This window comes from Hibiscus syriacus, unplaced genomic scaffold (assembly GCF_006381635.1).
Source record: "Hibiscus syriacus cultivar Baekdansim isolate YM2019G1 unplaced genomic scaffold, ASM638163v2 tig00111621_pilon, whole genome shotgun sequence".
NCBI lineage: Eukaryota > Viridiplantae > Streptophyta > Magnoliopsida > Malvales > Malvaceae > Hibiscus > Hibiscus syriacus.
Window position 1 is genome coordinate 933,866 of NW_024063138.1, and position 26,856 is coordinate 960,721.

The 26,856-nt window shown below is 33.7% G+C and overlaps 1 protein-coding gene across 1 annotated transcript; it reads left to right on the forward strand.

The window, feature by feature from the left end:
• Positions 1-18,843: 18,843 nt before the first annotated feature.
• On the forward strand, positions 18,844-20,002 carry LOC120165919 (probable aquaporin TIP3-2). The gene is made up of 3 exons (XM_039175349.1): positions 18,844-19,062; positions 19,153-19,400; positions 19,482-20,002. Exons 1-3 carry the CDS (start codon positions 18,930-18,932, stop codon positions 19,869-19,871), a joined length of 771 nt encoding a protein of 256 aa, XP_039031280.1. The 5' UTR covers positions 18,844-18,929; the 3' UTR covers positions 19,872-20,002.
• Positions 20,003-26,856: the final 6,854 nt, after the last annotated feature.

The window sequence follows — 26,856 nt, forward strand, 5'->3', positions numbered from 1 at the left end:
GTACTTTCTAATAATACAAGAAGAAATGTCAAACAAAAACATAAATAATGATTTTAGAACAGTTTAATCCAAACAATTCATTAAATCACGAGAATCATATACAAAAATTAATGCATATTAGTCATGCAAAAATCAAGTACAAAATCACATGCTTTGTGCAGACGAAGATACAAGCTATACAACTCTAACTAACCAACACCATCATGACCAAATAATAGAGCTTCCCTAGAACCCTATCTCCAGCACAGCCTATTGAATATGGATTTATCATTCGAAATAAATGCACCAAAATAGGAATACAATTTTACTAGTCATATAGGGGACACTGCTAAACTTCCTTTGTCACATACAAGAATATAAATGATATGCATGCATACCATGTCAAGTCAATAGTATCATTACCTTAACAAAGTTCCTGCACATTTAGAAGTGTCACGATACAAGAATCATACATATGAGACCATGTCTTATTGTTAAATGAGAAGATATACATGATATAACATCCTAGATTTCGGATTAACGACATTGGGTTGACCTAAGTGGGCAATAAAATGATGATAGGATATTTGGAAATGGTTAGGCCAAGTTTGGGCTTAATGGGTTTTGAAATGAGCCCAAATAAGCAAAAAGGGCATTTTTAAATACACAATTTATTTATTAGCCATTAAAGAATCAATTGGATAGGAATAGAGGAAAGACACACACCTATTTTAGCTTTGCGGAGTTGCATATCATGACCAATAATCTTCGATCTATTGATAGATGATATAGATTCGATATACAAATCTCATATAACCATTAAAAAAATAGGAATAAAACAAGAAACATGAAAAATCAATACCAAAAGTCAAGTTAATACTAATCAATGGTCAAAGTTAACATTAGTCAACAATCAAAATCAACATTGATCAATGATCAAAGTCAATTGTGGCCAGTGATCAAAATCAAGGTTATTAAACGTTGGTCAATGGGTCAAACCATGTCGATCGACGGGTTAAACTACGTCGATCAACAAATATGGTTAACAAGTCAATTATTGGGTAGGATCAACAAGTTAAATTTGATCAGAGTCTAAATACAAGTTAATTCAAGGTCAGGTTTGGTTCAAGTTGTATATTGGGCTCGGATTAGGACCAACTCACTCAGGTTGGGTCACGACAGAATAAGGTCGAGTCTAGCTGGACTGGGTAAGGCATTCGGCCACTGACATTAGGTTACACGCCACAAAAATAGTCTCGACAAGGGTTTCGTCTCTAGTTAGCAGGCCAAGGATTTAAGGATTCAGCCTACAAAGAAGAAATGAAAAAGTAAAAGGATTCATTGGTAGCAGCTGCATGGTTCAGCAAGGTGGTGGTGTGTGATCCTTATGGAGGACGAATCATGGTCGAAAGATCAAAAAGAAAAAGAAGGAAGATTTTGGGGGAGGAGAAAAAAGGTTTGAGAAGATTTATCTAAGCCGAAAATGGTGAAAGAGGCGACAATACGAGAAAACAATCGAAACGTGTTGATCGGGACAACAAGAGAAACAGAATGGTGACAACAATATGGATCGTGACTACGATCAACGATCGACGAGGGTTTCCAGTGACACGGGCCAGTAAAACTATTGAGATTTGGAATATGACTCATCTGTAATATATTTTCTTCTCTATCACTTCTCTCCGATTTGGAGTATTAAATATAGAAGAAGAATTTTATTATTCAATCCATATTTAGAATGTTCGTAGTTATCTTTTCAAATAATATTATTTTCAAATTTCAAATTTATACTTTTTCATTAGATATATAATATGTTTTATCGACACTTTTAATAATTTAAATTATAATATTTAATTTATTTTTAGTTCAATTTTAACATTAAATTTGATTAAATTTAAAATAATATATGAAATTAATCATATCAAATTTTTATAAAATTTTAATGATAAAACAAATTATCTATAAAAATTATAAAAAATATTTAAAATATATACTAATTTAAAATTTTTAAAATAATAATTGTCCGGAACTGTTATTAAATCTAAATATGTAGATTCACTTTAATGAATTATGAATACAACCAATAATAATAATAATTCTTAATGCAAAAACAAGTGTTCAAACTATACTTTAGGTTAACTTAAGGTGCATAAAGAATTTTTTGTTAAAAATAGGTGCCTAACATTTTTTCCTTTACACTTTTAGGCACCTAATGTTTTCTCCGTTACATTTTTAGGTGCCTACACAGTAACAATCATTAAAAAAATCATTAAGTGACATGTGTTATGTTTATATTTTGGCTTAATGCAAAAATAAGTGTCCAAATTATACCCTAATTTAACTTTAGGTGCTTAAATTTTTTTTGCTAAGAATAGGTGTCTAATGTTTCCGACGTTACACTTTTAGATACCTAGACTGTAACGATTGTTAAATTCGATTGCTATCTGATATTATCGTGTTTATATATTTTTTATTTTTTTTAAAAATTAAATATTATTTTTTAAACAATTAAGAAAAAAAATCTCTCCCGCATACGCAAAAAATTCTCCCCTCTTTAGTTGTATTAAAAAAAAAACCTTTCCATCATCCCCATAAATCCCTAAACTTTACTTAAAGTATGAATGAAAAATTTGGGACTAGGGTTGAGGATTTGGGTATTGAGTGTAGAGATTTAATTTTGAATTTATGTTTTTAAGGGGATTGAGATGACAACAAGAAGGATTAACGGTAGTGGAGGTCTGACGATGGGTGAATGATCATTCGACGATAACAAAGATGGTTGATGATGGCCGAAGACGGCAAAACTCACGTAATAATATATTGGAAAAAAAATTCACAAGATATTGCTCTCGAAGAATTAATTGCTGAAATGGGGCGATTGCTACAGTAATTGTGTTGGTCGCCAGGTAGTCCAAACGACCTATTTAGGTCGCCATGCAAGCTGCGCCATTGTTGAGGTCGCCATGCAAGTTGTGCGCCATTGTTGGTCGCCATGCATGCCATGCCATATTCTATCAGATATTGCTTAGTCCAAAGCGAGCAGTGCAGGGAGCAATTGAGGTTTTCATTTGAGCATTATATTAAAGTGGGGCTGTAAGATCATTATATTAAAGTATATAATATTCCCATTAATAATAAAATATTATTATTGTTATTAATGGTTCAACACTTGGGTCACATGGGATATATTGGCTGTTAGACACCATATTATTATTGTTATGGTAAAGTATATAAATATTTATTAAATTATATTAAAATAATATTTTATTATCGAACCCATTAATTAGTTTCAATGATCAATGAGAATGTTGTTTTCCCTAAAGATCATGGGTTTGAGCAACTCTTTCTATAGGGTGTGTACGCGTTATTATTGGTTAACTTCCGACCTTAGATAATTGTTAATTTTCAACGAAATGAATAATCGGGGACCATCTGTGTACTTTACTCATTATAAATATATTGATCAAATTAGTATAAAATGATCACTAAAACTTATCAAACTATTACAAGTGATCTTTAAACTTACTGAAATTTATAACTATTTTGTAACACGCAATGACCATTTTATAATGGCTTGATAAATTTAATGATTATGTTATAACAAACATCAATAACCAAAATATTTTTTACCACAATTTAATGATCATTTGTGTGTGTATATATATATATATATATATCCAAATTCAAATTTAACAATCATTTTATAACTTTTGAAATTTCAAGGACATAAAAAAACCTCATTAAACAATCTAAATGGTTAACGGAAATATTGTTCTTTCTAGAGGTCTTAGGTTCAAACAACTGGATATGTAAAGTGTGTGTATGTTATTAATGATTAAGAAAAATTCTAAATCGATGATATATTGTAATTATCCTATACTATTTATAAAAAAAAATATTTTAAAATATATTATTAAAATACAATAGACAACAAATAATATAAGTAATTATTGATTTTACGAACCCTAAACCCTAAAATATTTTGGTTATTACTGAAAACCTTTATAAATTCATGGTATGTTGAGGGCATTGAAAGGGTAGAGGATGGTGATATCTACCATGATGGTGGTTACATATTTGTTTTTTTTATAAGAAGAAATTGATTGGAAAGAGAATGGTTAGGGTTTTTAGTAATAACCAAAATATTTTAGGGTTTAGGGTTTGCAAAATCAATATATAACAAATAATTAGGTTTAAGGCTTTTGGCAACAACCAAAATATTTTAAGGTTTAGGGTTTATAAAATATTTTAGGGTTTAGGTTTATAAAATATTTTAGTAAGTTTAACCCTAAACCCTAAATACTAAATACTAAATACTAAATACTAAACCTTAAATCCTAAATCCTAAGCCTAAATATTAAAACCTAAACCCTAAAATATTTTTGCAAACATAAACAATAAACCCTAACCATTCTCCTTCCAATCAATTTCTTCTTATAAAAAAACAAATATGTAACCACCATCATGGTAGATATCACCATCCTCTACCCCTTTCATTGCCCTCAACATACCATGAATTTATAAAGGTTTTAGTAATAACCAAAATATTTTAGGGTTTAAGGTTTGCAAAATCAATAGTTACTTATATTATTTATTGTATATTGTATTTTAATAATATATTTTAAATATTTTTTTTATAAATAGTATAGGATAATTACAATATATCATCGATTTAGAATTTTTCTTAATCATTAATAACATACACACACTTTACATATCCAGTTGTTTGAACCTAAGACCTCTAGAAAGAACAATATTTTCGTTAACCATTTAGATTGTTTAATGGGTTCAATAATAAAATATTATTTTAATATAATTTAATAAATATTTATATACTTTACCATAACAATAATAATATGGTGTCTAACAACCAATATATCCCATGTGGCCCAAGTGTTGAACCATTAATAACAATAATAATATTTTATTATTAATGGGTTTAATAAATATTATATACTTTAATATAATGCTCTTATAGCCCCACTTTAATATAATGCTCAAATGAAAACCTCAATTCCTCCCTGCACTGCTCGCTTTGGACTAAGCAATATCTGATAGAATATGACATGGCCTGCATAGCGACCAACAATGGCGCACAGCTTTCTTGGCGACCTCAACAAGGGCGCACAACTTGCATGGCGACCTAAATAGGTCGTTTGGACCACCTGGCAACCAACACAATTACTGTAGCAATCGCCCCATTTCAGCAATTAATTCTTCGAGAGCAATATCTTGTGAATTTTTTTCCAATACATTATTACGTGAGTTTGGCCAGCCGAAGACAACTGACAATAATTAAGCAAATGTTAAGCACTTATTTTTAACAAAAAAATCTTTAGACACCTAAATTTAATTTAGGTATAGTTTGGGCACTTAATTTTGTATTAAGTTAAAATATAAACATGACACGTCACTCAACATTTTTTTGATGGTCGTTATTACATAGGCACCTAAAAATGTAATGGAAAAAAACATTAGAATTATAACGTTAGAAACATTAGGCATCTATTTTTAACGAAAAATTCTTTAAATACCTAAAATTAATTTAGGCTTAATACAAAAATAAGTGCCTAAACTATGCCTCGAAAAGCGATTTAGTGCCTAAAGAAATTTTCGTTAAAAATAGGTGCCTAATGTTTTCTCCATTACAATTTTAAATGCCAGGACATCAACCGCCGTTAAAAACCTCTGTTAAGTGACATGTGTCACGTTCTCGTAATTTTGATATTTTTTTATTTAAAATAAAAATATATTTTAAAAAAACTTTAATTTTTTTCAAATCTTTTAAAAAAACTCAAAACTTTTAAAACTTTAATTTTAATCTTGTTGCACTGTCAGTCACCACCAACGCTGTTAATCAGTCGAACACCCAACGACTTGTGTTCGACCAACCACCCACGACCAAAACCCCCATACTTTCACAATCAATCAAACACCCATAAATGGTGTAAATGAAAGATTTTGTTTTAGGGTTTTGAATGATTTATGTTAAGCAATTTATAGATTTAGGGAGATTTGATGTGTCATACCCTAATTTAGGGGTTGTATTTTATTAATTTAAGTAAATTTAAAAGACTAAATTGCAAGTTCTAGAAACTTGCAGCTTGGTTTCGAAACTCTGGGAAGTTCAAAGACTTAACCTTGAATTTTCTAAAGGTCTAGAGGTCTTAGGTTCGAACAACTGGATATGTAAAGTGTGTGTATGTTATTAATGATTAAGAAAAATTCTAAATCGATGATATATTGTAATTATCCTATAATATTTATAAAAAAAATAATATTTTAAAATATATTATTAAAATACAATAGACAACAAATAATATAAGTAATTATTGATTTTACGAACCCTAAACCCTAAAATATTTTGGTTATTACTGAAAACCTTTATAAATTCATGGTATGTTGAGGGCATTGAAAGGGTAGAGGATGGTGATATCTACCATGATGGTGGTTACATATTTGTTTTTTTTATAAGAAGAAATTGATTGGAAAGAGAATGGTTAGGGTTTTTAGTAATAACCAAAATATTTTAGGGTTTAAGGTTTGCAAAATCAATATATAACAAATAATTAGGTTTAAGGTTTTTGGCAACAACCAAAATATTTTAAGGTTTAGGGTTTATAAAATATTTTAGGGTTTAGGTTTATAAAATATTTTAGTAAGTTTAACCCTAAACCCTAAATACTAAATACTAAATACTAAACCTTAAATCCTAAATCCTAAGCCTAAATATTAAAACCTAAACCCTAAAATATTTTTGCAAACATAAACAATAAACCCTAACCATTCTCCTTCCAATCAATTTCTTCTTATAAAAAAACAAATATGTAACCACTATCATGGTAGATATCACCATCCTCTACCCCTTTCATTGCCCTCAACATACCATGAATTTATAAAGGTTTTAGTAATAACCAAAATATTTTAGGGTTTAAGGTTTGCAAAATCAATAGTTACTTATATTATTTATTGTATATTGTATTTTAATAATATATTTTAAATATTTTTTTTATAAATAGTATAGGATAATTACAATATATCATCGATTTAGAATTTTTCTTAATCATTAATAACATACACACACTTTACATATCCAGTTGTTTGAACCTAAGACCTCTAGAAAGAACAATATTTTCGTTAACCATTTAGATTGTTTAATGGGTTCAATAATAAAATATTATTTTAATATAATTTAATAAATATTTATATACTTTACCATAACAATAATAATATGGTGTCTAACAACCAATATATCCCATGTGGCCCAAGTGTTGAACCATTAATAACAATAATAATATTTTATTATTAATGGGTTTAATAAATATTATATACTTTAATATAATGCTCTTATAGCCCCACTTTAATATAATGCTCAAATGAAAACCTCAATTCCTCCCTGCACTGCTCGCTTTGGACTAAGCAATATCTGATAGAATATGACATGGCCTGCATAGCGACCAACAATGGCGCACAGCTTTCTTGGCGACCTCAACAAGGGCGCACAACTTGCATGGCGACCTAAATAGGTCGTTTGGACCACCTGGCAACCAACACAATTACTGTAGCAATCGCCCCATTTCAGCAATTAATTCTTCGAGAGCAATATCTTGTGAATTTTTTTCCAATACATTATTACGTGAGTTTGGCCGGCCGAAGACAACTGACAATAATTAAGCAAATGTTAAGCACTTATTTTTAACAAAAAAATCTTTAGACACCTAAATTTAATTTAGGTATAGTTTGGGCACTTAATTTTGTATTAAGTTAAAATATAAACATGACACGTCACTCAACATTTTTTTGATGGTCGTTATTACATAGGCACCTAAAAATGTAATGGAAAAAAACATTAGAATTATAACGTTAGAAACATTAGGCATCTATTTTTAACAAAAAATTCTTTAAATACCTAAAATTAATTTAGGCTTAATACAAAAATAAGTGCCTAAACTATGCCTCGAAAAGCGATTTAGTGCCTAAAGAAATTTTCGTTAAAAATAGGTGCCTAATGTTTTCTCCATTACAATTTTAACTGCCCGGACATCAACCGCCGTTAAAAACCTCTGTTAAGTGACATGTGTCACGTTCTCGTAATTTTGATATTTTTTTATTTAAAATAAAAATATATTTTAAAAAAACTTTAATTTTTTTCAAATCTTTTAAAAAAACTCAAAACTTTTAAAACTTTAATTTTAATCTTGTTGCACTGTCAGTCACCACCAACGCTGTTAATCGGTCGAACACCCAACGACTTGTGGCCGACCAACCACCCACGACCAAAACCCCCATACTTTCACAATCAATCAAACACCCATAAATGGTGTAAATGAAAGATTTTGTTTTAGGGTTTTGAATGATTTATGTTAAGCAATTTATAGATTTAGGGAGATTTGATGTGTCATACCCTAATTTAGGGGTTGTATTTTATTAATTTAAGTAAATTTAAAAGACTAAATTGCAAGTTCTAGAAACTTGCAGCTTGGTTTCGAAACTCTGGGAAGTTCAAAGACTTAACCTTGAATTTTCCCATTTTTCTTGGCATTGGAAAATAAACCCCTGGTCGAGCAAGCCAACCCAAAAATCCCCAATTTTTCCTCAACCAAAAAATCCCTAGCATGTCAACTTCCTTCCTCCGATCCACCTCACGCTGGCCTACGGTGTAGGTGACTGCCACCTCCAACCGAACTGTCGCCTCGTCCCAACAAAAACCCCTCCCTTGTTACTATGGATTCGACCGTCGATCGACGTGTGGGGACCGTAAAAGCTTTGCCATTTCCAAGACACCCATCGCTCGTTTTCCACTCGATTGTCACCGATCAAAACATCACCTCTCCTCACCGCCTGCACCATCAGACTCCCCTCTTCCATAGGCCCAAAACCCAGCCTGGGTTACCACATCATCATCGTTTCCTTGGTCGACCGTCGTTGGGTAAGTAAATTCTATTTTCGGTTATTTGGTATGGTTGATGGTTGTTGTGGCAAAATATTTGGTTGCAAATGATGTGTAGATGCTCCCGGAAGAATCGGTCGATCACCCTGAACTCGTCGCCACCACCATGTGCCTCCGCGAACGTGTGGGCTTCTTTTTCCTGAACTGGAAACCTTCTAGAACCGAATTGGCCAACTCGTTCGAAACTGAGTCTGTTTGACCCAAACTGAGTCAACCCAACCATACCCATTGACCGTTGACCGTTGACCGGTCTGACCGTTGATTTTGACCGGTCTTACCGTTGACCATTGACTTTGACCAAAAAAGTTAATTTGAAAGTCATATTTTATGTTTTTCGACGTCCTGACTCCGAATCTGATGTCCGCTTTTACCAAAATCTAACTCGTTTTTCATTGATTTATCTTCGAAATCAAATTGGATTTTCGATTAAGTTCAGTTTATGAAGTAAATTCGTTTGCTATGTATCTGATGAATTATTGAATGTTGAATTCAAGTTCAAGAGTGATCGAATGAAGTTTAAATGTTTGATCGGTGGAGCACAATAATCGAGGTAATACTTTATTACATCTTTTTATGCTTTATGGAACATGTTGATAATGGATAAATGCATGGATGTATATAATTGGTCTATTATGCATGTTTGATTATGGATGGACTCGAACCGAATACGGTTTAAGTGATAAATTGGTTAAGACTCGATTAAATTACATAAAGGAATTAGAACACTAGTAAGAAATGATTTCAAGTACAATGATTAATCTGAAGAGCCAATAACCTCACAATTATTAAATTCTAATTTTTTTCATTAAAAGGTCTAATACCGAAATCACCTGATTATAAAATTATAAAGTTGCCCCTATAGGGTAAAAATGACCCAGACTGACCTGAGAGCGAAAATACCTCGAGAATTCATATTTTTAATTCAATAAATCACTATATCATCTGTTAAATTCACAATCTGCTCGGATAGTCACTAATAATCGAATCCTAACATTGAAAAAGGTACAAGACCTGTAATTATTTATTATCAGCAAGCACCTAAAGACTAAAATATTGGAAGTACTATTTTTGTTTGAATTAGTAAGAAAAATTAAATTAAATGGAAAGACTGGACGATAGGAAAAGAACGAAATAACCTTGAATTGTAAGTTGACAAAATGCCCTTGCACAGTAAAAAGACCGTGACTACCCCTAAGAGCAAAAAATAATGTTAAACAAATATATCTGACCAAATTACCAGAAAAAATACATATGTTTGGATTGATCAAAATTACCGAAATGTCCTCGAGCTATGAAATAACTAAAATAACCTCCAATGTTCAAATGATCAAAATACCCTAAACTCTAAAGGAACTAAAATACCTTGAAGCCTAATTTATCGGAAGTAATGCCACTGACAGGAGTGAATGAAATGACGATAATACCCTTAAAGTGTAAAAAAGACTTTGGATATACTATGGGAACACCAATGAACTTAAATGATTATACTGCCTCTAAAGGTTATGGAGCACGACTCATGTCGTCGGACATTTTGGATACTATTACAATGCAAAAATGAAATAAATATCAATGAAATACCTATTCGTCTCCTCAAGAATTGATCAAGGATGATTCTGATATTGATCATATCAGCTAGTGCAGTTAGTAAAAAAAGTGAATAATGGTGAAGTATCCCGGTCCAAATGTTTGACAAGTATCGCAATATCGGAAATTGTAGATCAATCGGACTCGAAATCCTGATAATTCAATATATAATCTTGAATACCACAAATCATTGCCCTATCCTTATTGAGTTAAATTACTAAGAATTCTCCAAGAACCAAAATGTCTGAAATACCCCTGTTTGTTTGAATAATGGAATCACTCATGTCATACTTGAAATCTTAAGTAACTTGGATGCACAAGATTGTGAATACCTTTCTGATTACCAAGTAGCTTTGAAGAATATTTGGATCCTCTAGTGTGTTCCTTATATGACATGTAAATGTTTTACCTGTTTTAAATGTGATTTTCTGAAATCATTGATTTACTGATTTACTCATTTATGAACTATGGCTACATGGTATATGTTCTCTGGTTAACTGTTTTAACTGGAAAATATAATAGTTCCTAATTTATGGATCATGGAATCTACTGGTTTATGAACTATGGTTACCTAAACTTTGTTATTTGGTTTCCTATTTTCACTAATTAATATGATTGCTCTTGATTTATGGATCAAAGAATCTACTGGCTACTACTTGAACTATTTTATTTGGGACATTATCTGGGTAGGTTGGAGTATAGAGGTTCAGCTATGATCAAGCTGGTAAATCCTTACAGACCTAAGGTGACTTTTGGGTAGGCTTCAAGACCCCGAGAAACTTTTTTGGGTAGGCTCTCAGGCCCCAAGGCAATCCTTTAGGTTAATCATGGGACTACATATAGTGTACGGATGGAAGATAGTTTTGTGGTTTATTTCATTGTCACTCTTACAAGATTTTACTGGATCATGATCATGATATTATAGTTTACTGTTAAATCTTATTTATATTGGATACTGTATGGATAGGATTCTGGAGTATGGATGTTTAGCTCTGATCAAGCTGGTAAATCTTTATGGACCTAAGGAGACCCTTGGGTTGGCCCATAAGCCCAAGGTACTCTATTAGGGTGGCTCATCTGTTGTGTGCTTAGGGTAAGTCCTTATAGATGTAGTTTTAGGGAACTATATAACGGTGTTCGATTGGAGGTATTACTATGGTTTTTAAAATATGTTTTAAACTACAAATGTTTTTAAAGGATTTATACATGTTACTCTATTTTGTTGGAACACAATAGACATCCTATTCCGATCTCCTGAAAACTTGGTCCTCTGAACTGAAATCTTCATGTCTTTTACTCAAAGAAATATCAGTGAAACCACAGCTCATCCCTAAAACTTGTAGATACTTGAGTATATACGGAAATTTTTATGTTTGACTATTATCTGCATGTCTTTCAGCATCACTTGGTAGTTTTGTATTATTGAGCTTCCCAAAGCTCACTATTACTCTCTGTTCTTGGTTAAAAGAATTGATTCAGTTCAGCTATCAACTTTAGTATGGAGAGTTCTATTCAGCTTTTCTTGTAGAGTATGATATAAGTGTAATTAGGGGGCATGTAGGTCACGTTTGATTTTTTTTATATACCGAGTCTGAAACTTGTATTTATTTATAAATTGTTTTATGCTTTTATACGTTTTAATTGAGATTTTAATTTTTCCAGGATTTTTATTGTGGGTCACTTCGGTGACCCTAATGTGACACCTCAGATAGGATCGGGTCACCCGTATTAGTCTGAGGGTGTTATATTTAGTGGTATTAGAGCTTAGGTTGAGTTGAGTCTTCTAGGTAGATCGACCGATCGACTGTCATAGGATGACTGTTTTGTACATGCCCCTAGATTATGACCGTACTCTTCTGAGCTGGAACTCTGATGTCAAGTAATCATTCTGTAATAAGTATACCAAAGTATCTCATATGTTATGATACAATATGTGCAAAAAGAAAATAATGTTATTATTTGTCCCAATCTTAGAAGTTACCCCGCGAGTATCATGGGATTTTATTCGTTCGAGAATTTTAACCTGATTTCTAACGTGAATTTGAGTTTTGTTACTCCCCAAGCGTTATGTAATGGTAAGCTCATAGTCAAACCTTATAAGTGAAGTTTCGATATTAAGAATTACTGCTCAATTGGATTGAAGAGAAAGGTAGTTGGTCCAAGCACGAACAAGATGTCATCCCCCTAAAGTTCTACACTGATGTACTGAATTGAAGAATTTTTTGAAATTATTCTTGTTCCAATTTTACGAGTTTGAATCCCAATAAGTGATGAGTTTTTTACCTTAATGATTTGACATGTATGAGATTAAAGTAAATGTTCAAATACTAGGGAATAGTGCAAGTCTTGAGGTGATGCTACTCGTACAAAAGAAAACATTTATGTCTGCTTGTTGCTCTGAAAGTAAGTAAGTGATATTCTGATTAAGGATTGGTAATTGAGGTAAGTTTGGTTCTGAGAGGAGAATTATGTTTATATTATAGAATTTCGACAAAAAAGAGATATGTGCATAAGCAATATGTTAAAGTCTAGTAGAGGAATTGTAATCTTGTAAAAACTACATGGACATGTTGCAGAATTAAGGAAATCTTCATTTCTACGGTTACGTGACTTGGGTGTGTTGGGATTTGCGAAAGCTCGAAATGACAACCTAAAGTTTTCCCAAGAGGGTTGAATCAATTTTTGTGTTTAGGGAATAAGAAGATTAGAAAGATAGACAAATTGCACAATGATTTATAGTGGTTCGACTTCTCAACCAAGTCTACATCCACTACCTTAGCTTTTCTAACAAATTCACTAATTTGTTCTTTCTTTTTACAGGATCAAGAGTAACCTTTACAACTCCCTAGCTTTTAACGAGCTCAGCTAGAACTAATCCATATCTTTTCACTTGGCTAAGATATAACCAATCCCCTTTTACAAAAGAAAAAGAAATGTAAACAAGAAAACCTCTCTAAGGTAGTTGTTTACAAAATTTTGTTCACAAGAACAAATATTTACAAGAGAATAGAAAAATAAGATTGAAAAACTCTTCTCTTGTGTTTGAATGATTGGATAGGTGTTCTCTACCTTCTTAAAATATCCTCAACTTGTTTTTATAGGTTGGAATGAGTTTGTGGTCATTTCTAGCCGTTGGGGATGTTTTGGAGCCGTTGCAGATTCATTTTCTGAAAAATAAAACTGCCTAGAACAAGTAGTATCGGTACTCTTTCAATGAGTATTGGTACTACCTTTGTAATATTTGAATTTTATGATCGTTGGGCTTGATAGTATTGATACTAATGTTCACGGTATCGATACTACTGTTCAGTATCGGTAGAATTTTTACATTCTGGAATTTTTAGCATCGGTATTGTTCATGGTATCGATACTACTGTTCACACAGTATCGATACTATTCATACAATACAGTATTATTCATAAAATTTTGTGTTCAATTCCAAATTAAAATGACATTGAATTATTTTTGAAAACTTTGAATAAATTCAATTCAAGTCCAAAAACATTTTTCCATAAATTGTTATATCAAAACATAGTTCAACATGGTGAATAATATAGTTCAACATGGTGAATTTCGAGGAAAAAATTCTTTTAAAGGGAGGAGAATTGGCACACCCCAATTTAATGGCTGGATTTTATGAATTTAAGTAAATTTCAAGGACTAAATTATAAGTTCTAGAAATTTTTAGCTTGATTTTAAAACTCTGGGAAGTTTAGGGACTTAACCTTGAATTTTTCTAGTTTTTCTTGACAGTGGAAAGTAAACCCCCGATTGAGCAAGACAACCCAAAAATCCCCAATTTTTCCCAACCCTAAAATCCCTAGCCCATAACCCTCTCTCCTCTGATCTGTCTTGCTCCGGTCGGCAGTGTAGGTCACCACCACCTCCATCCAAACCGACACCTCATCCTAACCAAAACCCCTCCCTTGTTGCTCTAGATTTGGCAATTGATTGACGTGTGGGGACCATCAAAGCTTTGCAGTTTCCAAGACCTCAATCGCTCATTTTCCACTCGATTATCATCGATCAAGACGTCACCTCACCTCACCGTCTACACCATCAGACTCCCATCCTTTGTGCACCCAAAACTCAGCTCAAGGGTTTTCGCATCATTTTCATTTCCTCGGCCGACCATCGTTGAGTAATTTAGTTCTATTTTTGATTATTTGGTATGGTTTATGGTTATTGTGGTGAAAGTTTTTACTGCAAATGATGTGTAGATGCTCCTGAAAGAATCGGTCGATAACCCCGAGCCCGTCGCTACCGCCACGTGCCTCTGCGAGCGTGTGGGCTTCTTCTGCTCGTCCTGAAAACCTTCTAGAACCGGTCCAGTCAGTCTGGACCGGCCTGAACCGACTAACCTAGTCTAAACCAGGTCTATTTAACTCGAACTGAGTCAAACCGACCCGAACTGAGTCAACTCGACCTAACCCGTTGACTTTGACCTGAATCGTTGATCATTGACCGATCTTACCGTTGACTTTGACAGGTTGACCGTTGATCGTTGACTTTAACAAAAAAGTCAAGATTTTTTAAAAAAATCTTATTTTATGTTATTGACGTCTTGAGTCTGAATCTGATGTCTGTTTTGTCAAAATCGCACTTGGTAAGCCATTTTTCAGTGATTTATCTTCTTAATCAAATTTGGTTTTGCGATTAAGTTCAGTTTATGAAGTAAATTCATTTTCTATATATCCGAGGAATTATTGGATGTTGAATTCAAGTTTGAGAGTGATCGAATGAAGTTTAAATGTTTGATCGGTGGAGTATGAGAATCTAGTTAACACTTTACTACCTCTTTTCATGCTTTATAGAACATATTAATAATGGATAAATGCATAGATGTATATGATTGGTCTATTATGCATGTTTGATTATGGATGGACTCGAACCGAATACAATTTAAGTGATAAATTGGTTAAGACTCGATTGAATTACATAAATGAATTGAAAGACTAGTAAGAAATGATTTCAAGTACAATGATTAATATAAAGAGCCAATGACCTCATAATTATTAAATTCTAATTATTTTCGTTAAAAGATTTAATATCGGAATCACCTGATTATAAAATTACAAAATTACCCTTATAGGGTAAAAATGGCCCGAACTGAACTAAGAGTGAAAATACCTTGAGAATTTGTATTTTAATTCGATAAATCACTATTTCAATTGTTAAATTCATGATCTGCTCGAATAGTCACTAATAATCAGATCCTAACATTAAAATAGGTAGAAGACCTATAATTGTTGATTATCAGCAAGCACCTACAGACAAATATTGAAAGTACTATTTTTGTTTGAATTAGTCAGAAATTTTGAATTTAATGGAAAGATTGAACGGAAGGAAAGGAATGGAATAACCTTGAATTGTAAGTTAACTAAAATGTCCTTGCATTGCAAAAAGACCATGACTACCCCTAAGAGAAAAAATAACGCTGAATAGATATATCTGACCAAATTACTAGAAAAAGGTACATATATTTGGATTGATTATAATTACCGAAATATCATTGAGCTATGAAATAACTAAAATAACCTCTAATGTTCAAATGATCAAAATACCCCAAACTCTAAAGGAACTAGAATACCTTGAAGCTTAATTTATCAGAAGTAATGCCACTGACAGAAGTGAATGGAATGACGATAATACCTTTAAAGTGTAAAAAGAATTATGGATAAACTATGGGAACACCGATGAACTTAAATGATTGTACTGCCTCTAAAGGTTTTGGAGCACGACTCAAGTCGTCATACATTTTGGATACTATTACAACGCGAAAATGAAATAAATACCAATCAAATACCTATTCATATCCTTAAGAATTGATCAAGGATGATTTTAATATTGATCAGATCAGCTGGTGCAGTCAGTAATAAGAAGTGAGTAATAGTGAAGTATCACAGTCCAAATGCTTGACAAGTATCACAATATTGGGAATTGTAGATCAATCAGAACTGAAATCCTAATAATTCAATATATAATCTTGAATACCATAAATCATTGCTCTATCCTTATTGAGTTAAATTACTGAGAATTATCCAAGAACCAAAATGTCTGAAATACCCCTATTTGTTTCAATAATGGAATCACTCCAGTAATACTTGAAATCTTAAGTAACTATTATGCACAAGATTATGAATACCTTCCTGATTACCAAGTAGCTTTGAAGAATATCTGGATCCTCTAGTGTGTTCTTTATGTGACATGTAAATGTTTTACCTATTTTAAAATGTGATTTTCCGAGATCACTGATTTACTGATTTACCGACTTATGAATTATGGCTACATGATATATATGTTCTCTGGTTACCTGTTTTCACTGGAAAATATAATAGTTCTTGATTTATGGATCATAGAATCTACTGGTTTATGAACTATAGTTACTTGAAATGTGTTATCTGGTTTCTTGTTTTCAGTGAAAAATATGATTGTTCTTGATTTATTGATCATGGAATCTACTGGTTACTACTTGAACTGTTTTATTTGGAACATTATCTAGGTAGGTTGGAGTATGGAGGTTCAGCTCTGATCAGAATGGTAAATCCTTACATACCTAAGGTGACATTTGGGTAGGCTTCGAGGTCCCGAGAAACTTTCTTGGGTAGGCTCTTAGGCCCCAAGGCACTCCCTTATATTAATTCTCGGACTACATATGGTGTACGAGTGGAGGCAGTTATGTGGTTTATTTCATTGTCACTCTTACGAGATTTTACTAGATCATGATCCTGATATTATAGTTTACTGTTAAGTCTAATTTATACTGGATACTGTATGAGTAGGATTCTGGAGTATGGAGGTTCAGCTCTTATCAAGCTGGTAAATCCTTATGGACCTAAGGAAACCCTTGAGTAGGCACATAAGCCCCAAGTTACCCCCTTAGGGTGGCTCCTCTGTTGTGTGCTTAAGGTAAGTCCTTATGGATGCAGTTATGGAGAATTGCATAACGATGTTCGGTTGGAGGGTATTACTATGGTTTTTAAAATATGTTTTAAACTACAAACATTTTTAAAGGATTTATATATGTTACTCTATTTTGTTGGAGCATACTAGACACCCTATTTCGATCTCTTGAAAACTTGGTCCTCTGAATGTTTACTATGAACTGAAACCTTCATGTTTTTTACTCGAAGAAATATCAGTGAAACCACAACTCATCCCAAAAACCTGTAGACCCCTGAATAGATAAGGAAATTTTATGTTTACCTATCATATGCATGTCATTCAGCATCACTTGGTAGTTATGTATAATTGAGCTTCACAAAGCTTAGTTCTGTATTACTGAGCTTCTCAAAGCTCACTCTTTTACTCTCAGTTTCAGGTTAAAAGAATTAATTCAGTTCAACTATCAACTTCAGTGTGGGAGTTTCATTCGGTTTTGCTTGCAGTGTACAATATAAGTGTAATTAGGGGCATGTAGGCCACGTTTGATTTTTTTTCATATATCAAGTCTGAAACTTGTATTTATTTATAAATTATTTTATGATTTTATATGTGTTAATAAAGATTTTAATTTTCCCCAAATTTTTATTGTGGGTCGCTCCGGTGGCCATAATGTGACACATCGGATAGGATCAAGTCACCCGCATCTGTCTGAGGGTGTTACATGGTGGTCGGTCGAATTTTGAAAGTATGGTGGTTTTCGTCGTGGGTGGTTTGTCAGTCACACGTCGTTGGGTGTTTGGCCGATTGACGGTGTTGGTAGTGGTCGGAGGTGGTAAAAGGATTAAAATTAGGGTTTTAAAAGTTTTAATTTTTTAATAAAATGAATTTTTTTAGTTTTTTCTTCTAAAAAATATTTTTTATTTTAAATATTTTTTTTAAAATTACTAAAACATGACACGTGTCACTTAACGGGGATTTTTAACAGTGGTTAACACCCGACACCTAAAATAACAACAGAGAAACGAAAAATTATTTAGGCACTAAAACTTTTTTCGAAATATAGTTTATACATTTATTTTTATATTAAATTATTAATTTATAATATAGTTTAAACACTTAATTTTACATCAAAAATTGTTTTTAAAAATAGAAGCTAAACGTATATGTTAGGAGAAAGGATAAGGGAGTACAGGATTTGAAGTGATGAGAAGAAAATGGGAGAAGAATGGGAAGCCTACACATAGATATGTACGTGTCAAGGCTTATGGGTTAACATCTCCCAAGTGTCCCACGTCATTCCAAATTTCCTCTGTCTAATTTAAAGCAAATCAACTTCCACTTCTCATCCATGCACAAACTGATTTTCCCATCCCCACTCTTCTCATATTTGCTTCCTCTGCTTTTGTCTTCATTTCTTGTTATTTTTCTCAGCTGAAGCCGCTCTGCAATTACACCAGTGTTCTCAATAAATACATATAGCTGCAGCTTGTTCGTTGTAAGCTGTGAAGGTGTGGGGTAAAGGAAGGCAAAGATGCCAACTCGTAGATACGAAGTTGGGAGGGCTGACGAGGCCACTCATCCCGACTCCATGAGAGCCACCTTGGCTGAATTCCTGGCCACTATCATCTTCGTCTTTGCCGGTGAAGGCTCGATTCTTGCTATCGGTACTGTCCGCCTTGTAATACTTAATTTCTTTTATATACGAGTAGTAGGCTAGTAGCTCTTGGTTAATGCTTTTGCTTGACTTGTTGCAGACAAGATGTTCAACGAAACGAATACAACGCCTGCAAGATTGGTGATGGTAGCACTTGCGCACGGGTTGGCTCTGTTTGCGGCCGTGGCATCTAGTATGAACGTATCGGGTGGTCATGTGAATCCTGCCGTCACCTTCGGTGCCTTGCTCGGAGGAAGGATCTCTGTGGTCCGTGCGGTTTATTACTGGGTTGCTCAGCTCCTAGGTGCTGTTGTGGCTTGTCTCTTGCTCCGCCTCACCGCCGGAATGGTATATATATATATATAGATCATGCATGCATGCATGTATATGTAATCGGATAATGCATAATTGGGTTGCTTTTGGTTTCAGAGACCTGCAGGTTTCACAGTGGCGTTTGGAGTTGGAGAGTTGCGTTGCATGATACTAGAGATTATCCTGACATTTGGATTGGTGTACACAGTTTTCGGAACGGCGATCGATCCCAAAAGAGGAAGCTTGGGGACGATAGCACCACTGGCTATAGGGTTAATAGTGACCGCCAACATCTTAGTAGGCGGGCCATTTGATGGAGGAGCCATGAACCCAGCCAGGGCATTTGGTCCGGCTTTGGTAGGTTGGAGGTGGGACCATCACTGGATATACTGGGTGGGTCCATTGATCGGTGGAGGCTTAGCCGGTCTGGTATACGAGTACATGATCATCCCGGCTGCCGAGCCTGCGCACCCAACGCACCAGCCCTTGGCCCCTGAAGATTACTAGTCAATGTTTCTGTGTTTTGCACCTCTGTACCTGTATCTAGCTACTTAATTTGTTTATCATGGATCCATGCATGTGGTTCCTTCTTTTGTTTTTTTTCTTCTTGAGTTGTCTTGTATGTTTGTACGCAGTGTCAAGACAGTAATAAAAATGGTGCAGTAAGTAGAACATGTTTATTAAATTTGTTTTTTTTAACGCATCTCCTAAACAAATGTTTCACGAGATTTACTAAAAATAAGTTGTCTTAAATGGAGTTACGTTGGAACACTTTTTAAACAACAAAAGCATTATGCAGGGATGGACAAAGGAATTTATAATTTATGTCATGAGTTTATGATTTATGTCATTTGTGAACTTGAAAAATTATATTTAAAAAATTATATTAATTTTTTAAAGTCATATTAAAATTTAAGGGTTTAAAATTATAAAAGTTATATTAAAATACTTTAGAATATAAAATCAAAACTAGACAATGGTCGTCACTGTTTGACGTCTTCACGGTCGACGGTTATAAATGTTTGATCTTAAATTTTATCGACCGTCTTCATAAATGCTTGATCTTAAATTTTAATTTTATTGACTGTCGTAGATGTGTCGTTTCGTCACGACAAACGACCCTTGAGTTTGACCTTGAGGTTGAATTTGACCTTTATTTTTTCGGAATAAATTCGATTAAAAATAAGGAAATTGAAACTTTGATGGCTGTAGATGTTTTTCGGAATAAATCCGATTAAAAATAAGGAAATTGAAACGTTGATGTCTGTAGATGGTAATCGTTTAGTCATTTCGTCTCGAGCAGATTTTATGGAACTAGAAACGCTTATGGTCGTAAATGATAGTCGGTCGTTTCGTTTCTGTATCGACTCTTGAATATAAAATCGACTTCAATTCTATCGAACATGTTCTGAAGTTCTAAAATTGACTTCCATTCTATCGAACATGTTTTGAAGTTCATAAATTAGAGATTGAAATGTTCTGAAGTGTTTCGTCTTGAGCAGATTTTATGGGTCGTTTCGTATCGACTCTTGAGTCTAAAACCGTTTTCCATTCTATCGAACATGTTCTGAACTCTATAAATTGAAAAATCCGAAAACCAAACGATTACGGATTTCGAAAGCCGACAATGATAGATGGTTACGAGAACAGATAGATATATTTTTTTAAATTTAATAATAATAAAATTTTATTTTATTATTTATTTTAAATTATTTTATTTTAAGAAATTATTTTTATATTTAATAATAATAATAAAATATTACATCATAAATAATAATAATAAAGTAATTTATAGTGACTAAAACATGATAAATTTAAATAATTTAAAATTCTAGTGAGTAAATTAAAAAAAAATTAAAAATTAAATGAGTAAAATGGAAGAGTAAAATAGGTGATAAAATAAATGAATGAATATAAAGTTCAATGATGAATTGCTAGTTTCGTTTCTGTATCGACTCTTGAATATAAAATCGACTTCAATTCTATCGAACATGTTCTGAAGTTCAAAATTGACTTCCATTCTATCAAACATGTTTTGAAGTTCATAAATTAGAGATTGAAATGTTCTGAAGTGTTTCGTCTTGAGCAGATTTTATGGGTCGTTTCGTATCGACTCTTGAGTCTAAAACCGTTTTCCATTCTATCGAACATGTTCTGAACTCTATAAATTGAAAAATCCGAAAACCAAACGATTACGGATTTCGAAAGCCGACAATGATAGATGGTTACGAGAACAGATAGATATATTTTTTTAAATTTAATAATAATAAAATTTTATTTTATTATTTATTTTAAATTATTTTATTTTAAGAAATTATTTTTATATTTAATAATAATAATAAAATATTACATCATAAATAATAATAATAAAGTAATTTATAGTGACTAAAACATGATAAATTTAAATAATTTAAAATTCTAGTGAGTAAATTAAAAAAAAATTAAAAATTAAATGAGTAAAATGGAAGAGTAAAATAGGTGATAAAATAAATGAATGAATATAAAGTTCAATGATGAATTGCTAGTTTCGTTTCTGTATCGACTCTTGAATATAAAATCGACTTCAATTCTATCGAACATGTTCTGAAGTTCAAAAATTGACTTCCATTCTATCAAACATGTTTTGAAGTTCATAAATTAGAGATTGAAATGTTCTGAAGTGTTTCGTCTTGAGCAGATTTTATGGGTCGTTTCGTATCGACTCTTGAGTCTAAAACCGTTTTCCATTCTATCGAACATGTTCTGAACTCTATAAATTGAAAAATCCGAAAACCAAACGATTACGGATTTTGAAAGCCGACAATGATAGATGGTTACGAGAACAGATAGATATATTTTTTTAAATTTAATAATAATAAAATTTTATTTTATTATTTATTTTAAATTATTTTATTTTAAGAAATTATTTTTATATTTAATAATAATAATAAAATATTACATCATAAATAATAATAATAATAAAGTAATTTATAGTGACTAAAACATGATAAATTTAAATAATTTAAAATTCTAGTGAGTAAATTAAAAAAAATTAAAAATTAAATGAGTAAAATGGAAGAGTAAAATAGGTGATAAAATAAATGAATGAATATAAAGTTCAATGATGAATTGCTATTATAGGTATATACAACGTATGCATGTAAGCTGAGTAAGCAGCAGTTAGCTGAGTCAGCAGCAGTTAGGAGTTTGTTAACCATTGAAGGTGGTTAGATAGGCTGTTAGTATGTTGTTAGCAGTAACTGTTTGCAAAGCTATGTATTAATAGCTTGCAGATGTACAACTTTGATAGATACACATTTTCCATTAATGAATATGTTCATATTCTATTAAGAAGCAGTAACTCAACATGGTATCAATCGTCGGTGGTTCTGGGTGAATTCGAGAAGTTTCTTTCCGCTGCTTGCTCCATTCTTGATGTCTTGTTCTTACTATGGATCTTACAATTGGATGTACGAAGAGTTTCTCGAGCAAGAAGGTCAACATTATCCTTGATGAGACAAATTTCTTATTATGGAACCAGCATATCTTGTTAACAATTCGGAGTCACCGCCTTGAACGACTCTTAATCGGAGCCATGATGCCTCTACCAGAGACTGTGGTAGATGATGATGGTGAGGAACACATTAATGAAAGCTATGAAGAATTTGTTGCACAAGATAGTGTTGTTGCTTCTTGGATGTTATCGACCATCAGCTCTAATCTTCTTCCTCAGTTCGTGGGAGCAGAAATGACTACGACGGTTTAGAGAATAGTGTTGCAATTCTTTGTAAACAGGTCCACAACAACATTAATGAATCTTCATAACAAACTTCACTCGTTGAAGAAAGGCGGTGACAACATGCACACATATCTTACACGAGTGAAAGAGGTATGTTATGCATTTGCTTCTTGTGGGAGTGTTATTTCTCATGTTGAGCATATTGTTTCAATTTTGAAAGGTTTGCCATGTGAATACCAGCCATTCATTGCAGTTATAACAACCATGAAAGAAACATTGTCACTAGATAGCATTTACACGATGCTAATGAATGTTGAGTCACAGCTGGTCAGATTTGATAAACAAACTGATCTGCTGCCTGTTAGTGTAAATCTAGCTCAGGGCAGTATGGGTCATGAGTCTTACAATGCTCCTAATCGTCAAGATTCCAGGTCAAACCGTTCAACTAATGGATTTGGTATGAGGAACAATGGAAGGGGGCGTGGGCGAACTAGGTTGCAGTGTCAGCCCTGTGGCGAACTAGGTTGCAGTGTCAGCCCTGTGGCAAACTAGGTTGCAGTGTCAGCCCTGTGGCAAACTTGGCCACCTAGTTGACCGATGCTGGCATCGATATGATGAAGAATTCACATGTGTAACAACTGACAGTTATGGTTCTTCTAAAGAAGGCTCAGTGAATACACGTTATACTTATGGGAAAGGAAATCAAAATTGTGAATGTTTTTCTAAAGGATGTTTAGATGTTTCTTCTAATACGCAGCCACAAGAAAATGTGGTTACTGCAACTACTGATCGATGGGTGGTGGACTTGGGGGCCACACATCATGTCACCCCTAATGCGTCTAATATGATGAATCAATATGAATTTCTTGGACCAGGTAAACTTACTGTAGGTAATGGAGTATCACTCGATATTGATAAGGCTGGTAAATCTGTTATGCCTTATATTTCTCGTGTGCTATTACTAAATGACTTGTTACATGTCCCTCAAATAACCAAAAACCTTCTCTCGGTCTCTAAGCTTGCTAGGGATAACAGTGTCTTCCTTGAGTTCCATGCCAAGAAATGTTATGTACTTGATGAGGCAACTGAACAAGTCTTGTTGAGTGGTGAAGAAGCATATGGCTTATATTCATTTGAGAAAGACTGTGCAACAGTGAAGGGAGATGTCAATATTGATTTGAAGTCTTTTCCAGTTGATGAATTATGGCATTGGCGATTGGGTCACCCTTCATTTGACACTTTGAATAAGATAGCAAAACTTGTTGATATAAACAAAGTTTGTTCTGCTTGTCATGTAGGCAAGAGTCACAAACTGCCATTTGTTCAATCCACTACTGAATATAATTCTCCTTTTCAGCTTGTTCACACTGATTTATGGGGACCTCCTCATATTTCTTCAAATGGTTTTCGGTATTACATATCATTTGTTGATGTTTTCTCTCGACATACATAGCTTTACTTGCTTCATACAAAAGTCTCAAGCCATTGCAGCTTTTCAGCTGTTTCAGAAAATGGTGCATACACAGTTTGAACTATCTATCAAAACAGTCCAAAGTGACTGGGGTGGGGAGTTTTGAACCTTCACTGATGTTTTGGCCAAGTCTGACATTGTTTATAGGTTGACATGTCCACATACGTCTAAGCAAAATGGTATGGTTGAGAGGAGACATCGACATCTAGTTGAATTGGCACTTGTCCTCTTGTCTCAAGCCTTGATGCCCATAAAATTTTGGTCTTATGCCATTGTTACTGCTGTTAGCCTTATTAACAAACTGCCAACAAAGGTGCTACAAGGAAGTTCTCCTTTTTGAGAAGCTGTATGGAAAGCAACCAGACTACAAAACGCTTAAAGTTTTTGGATATCTTTGTTTTCCCCCACCTTCGAGCATTTCAGAAGCACAAGCTGGATTTTTGTTCTCAGCCTTGCACATATTTGGGTATTAGCCCACAACACAAAGGATATCAATGCTTAGCTCGTGACGGTCGAGTCTATATATCGAGGCATGTGGTATTCAATGAATGGGTGTTTCCCTTTTAATAAAGAAGCATCATCACAACTTATCCTGAAAAAACATGTGTTACCCTCAGAAGCTTGAAATAGTCACAAATGTCAAGCAACTTGTAAACGTGCAAGGTGGCAGTAATCAGGATCTTCATGAAACCCTGAGGGGCGAGTCACAAAACTATAAGGGGAGTATAAATATGCATGAAGAGCCTGATTTTCATATGAGTAATAGTCTTGACCTGCAGGTTAGTGGCAGTGGCCACGTTAACCAGCATTCGAAACAACTAAATAATGAGGAATAACATTTTGATAGGGCAGGCATTGCTGAAACCTCGGGAGTACATGGTGATACTAGTAGTTGTAGTAGTCAAGCAGTTATACAGGAACTCAATGTATCACTCAGTCAACACACTGGAACACGTCAGCTACAGAATGCCCATCCAATGTTGACAAGGAGTAAATGCGGTATTTTCAAACCAAAAGCATTCTCAAGTCACTTTGGTGATAAAATTCCTACGAGTGTACATGAAGCAATGCAGTCTTCAGAATGGAAGAATGTTGTTCAGGCTTAAATTGATGCTTTACAGAAGAATGAGACGTGGTCATTGGTTAAGCTTCCACCTGGAAGAACGACAGTTGGCTGTAAATGGTTGTTTAAACTAAAATGCAACCCTCATAGCTCCATTCATCGGTATAAGGCCCAATTAGTGGCCAAAGGATTCACGCAAGTTCCTGGACATGACTTTTGTGATACATTTAGCCTGGTGGTTAAATTCTCCACAGTGAATGTTATTCTTACTTTCGCAGTTTCTAATGCGTGTGAGTTGAGGCATATAGATATAAACAATGTCTTCCTCAATGGTGATCTTAAAGAGGATGTGTTTATGAAATAGTCGCCGGGTTTCAAACAGTTGTATGATGATGTCTCTCCCTTGGTGTGCAAATTGCAGAAAGCGTTGTATGGACTAAAGCAAGCACCTCGCAATTGGCACTCCAAACTAAAAGAATCCTTGTTGGAAATAGGGTTTCAAGTTTCTCAAGCAGATTCATCTCTATTTATAAAGACAATGGTATTGGTCGAGTATACCTATTAGTGTATGTGGATGACATATTGATCACATGAGGGTCCTCACATGGGATTAAGGCAGTTGATGATATGCTACAAGGGAAGTTTTCTCTCAAGGATTTGGGAGCACTGAGTTACTTTCTAGGGATTGAAGTATTACGGGGTAGTAATCCACTTGTGCTTAGTCAAAAGAAATTTGCATTAGAGTTACTAGAAAAGGCTGGTATGAAAACTGTTGTTGTATATTCTACACATATGTCCTTTTCTTGCAAGTTGTCTCGCGAGGAAGGAGAACTGTTGAAGGATGCAAGTGAATATAGGAGAATTGTTGGTTCACTTCTTTACCTATGTCACACTCGACCTAATTTATCATTGAGTATAGGCAAAGTTGCTCAGTTCATGCATGCACCTCGAGTGACACACTTTACTGCAGTAAAAAGAATCCTTAGGTATCTAGCAGGTACTGTAAACTATGGATTGTTGTTCTCACCAACTGATACCAGAACGTTGGTCTCATCCTTTACAGATGCAGACTGGGGCGCGAACATGGATGATCGAAGGTTAATATCGGGCTATGGAGTGTTCATTGGTAAATGCCTTGTTACATGGAGTTTGAAGAAGCAAAGGTCAGTGTCTAGGTCAACTATGGAAGTTGAATACAAAAGTGTTGCTAATGCTGCAGCTGAAGTCACGTGGATTAGCA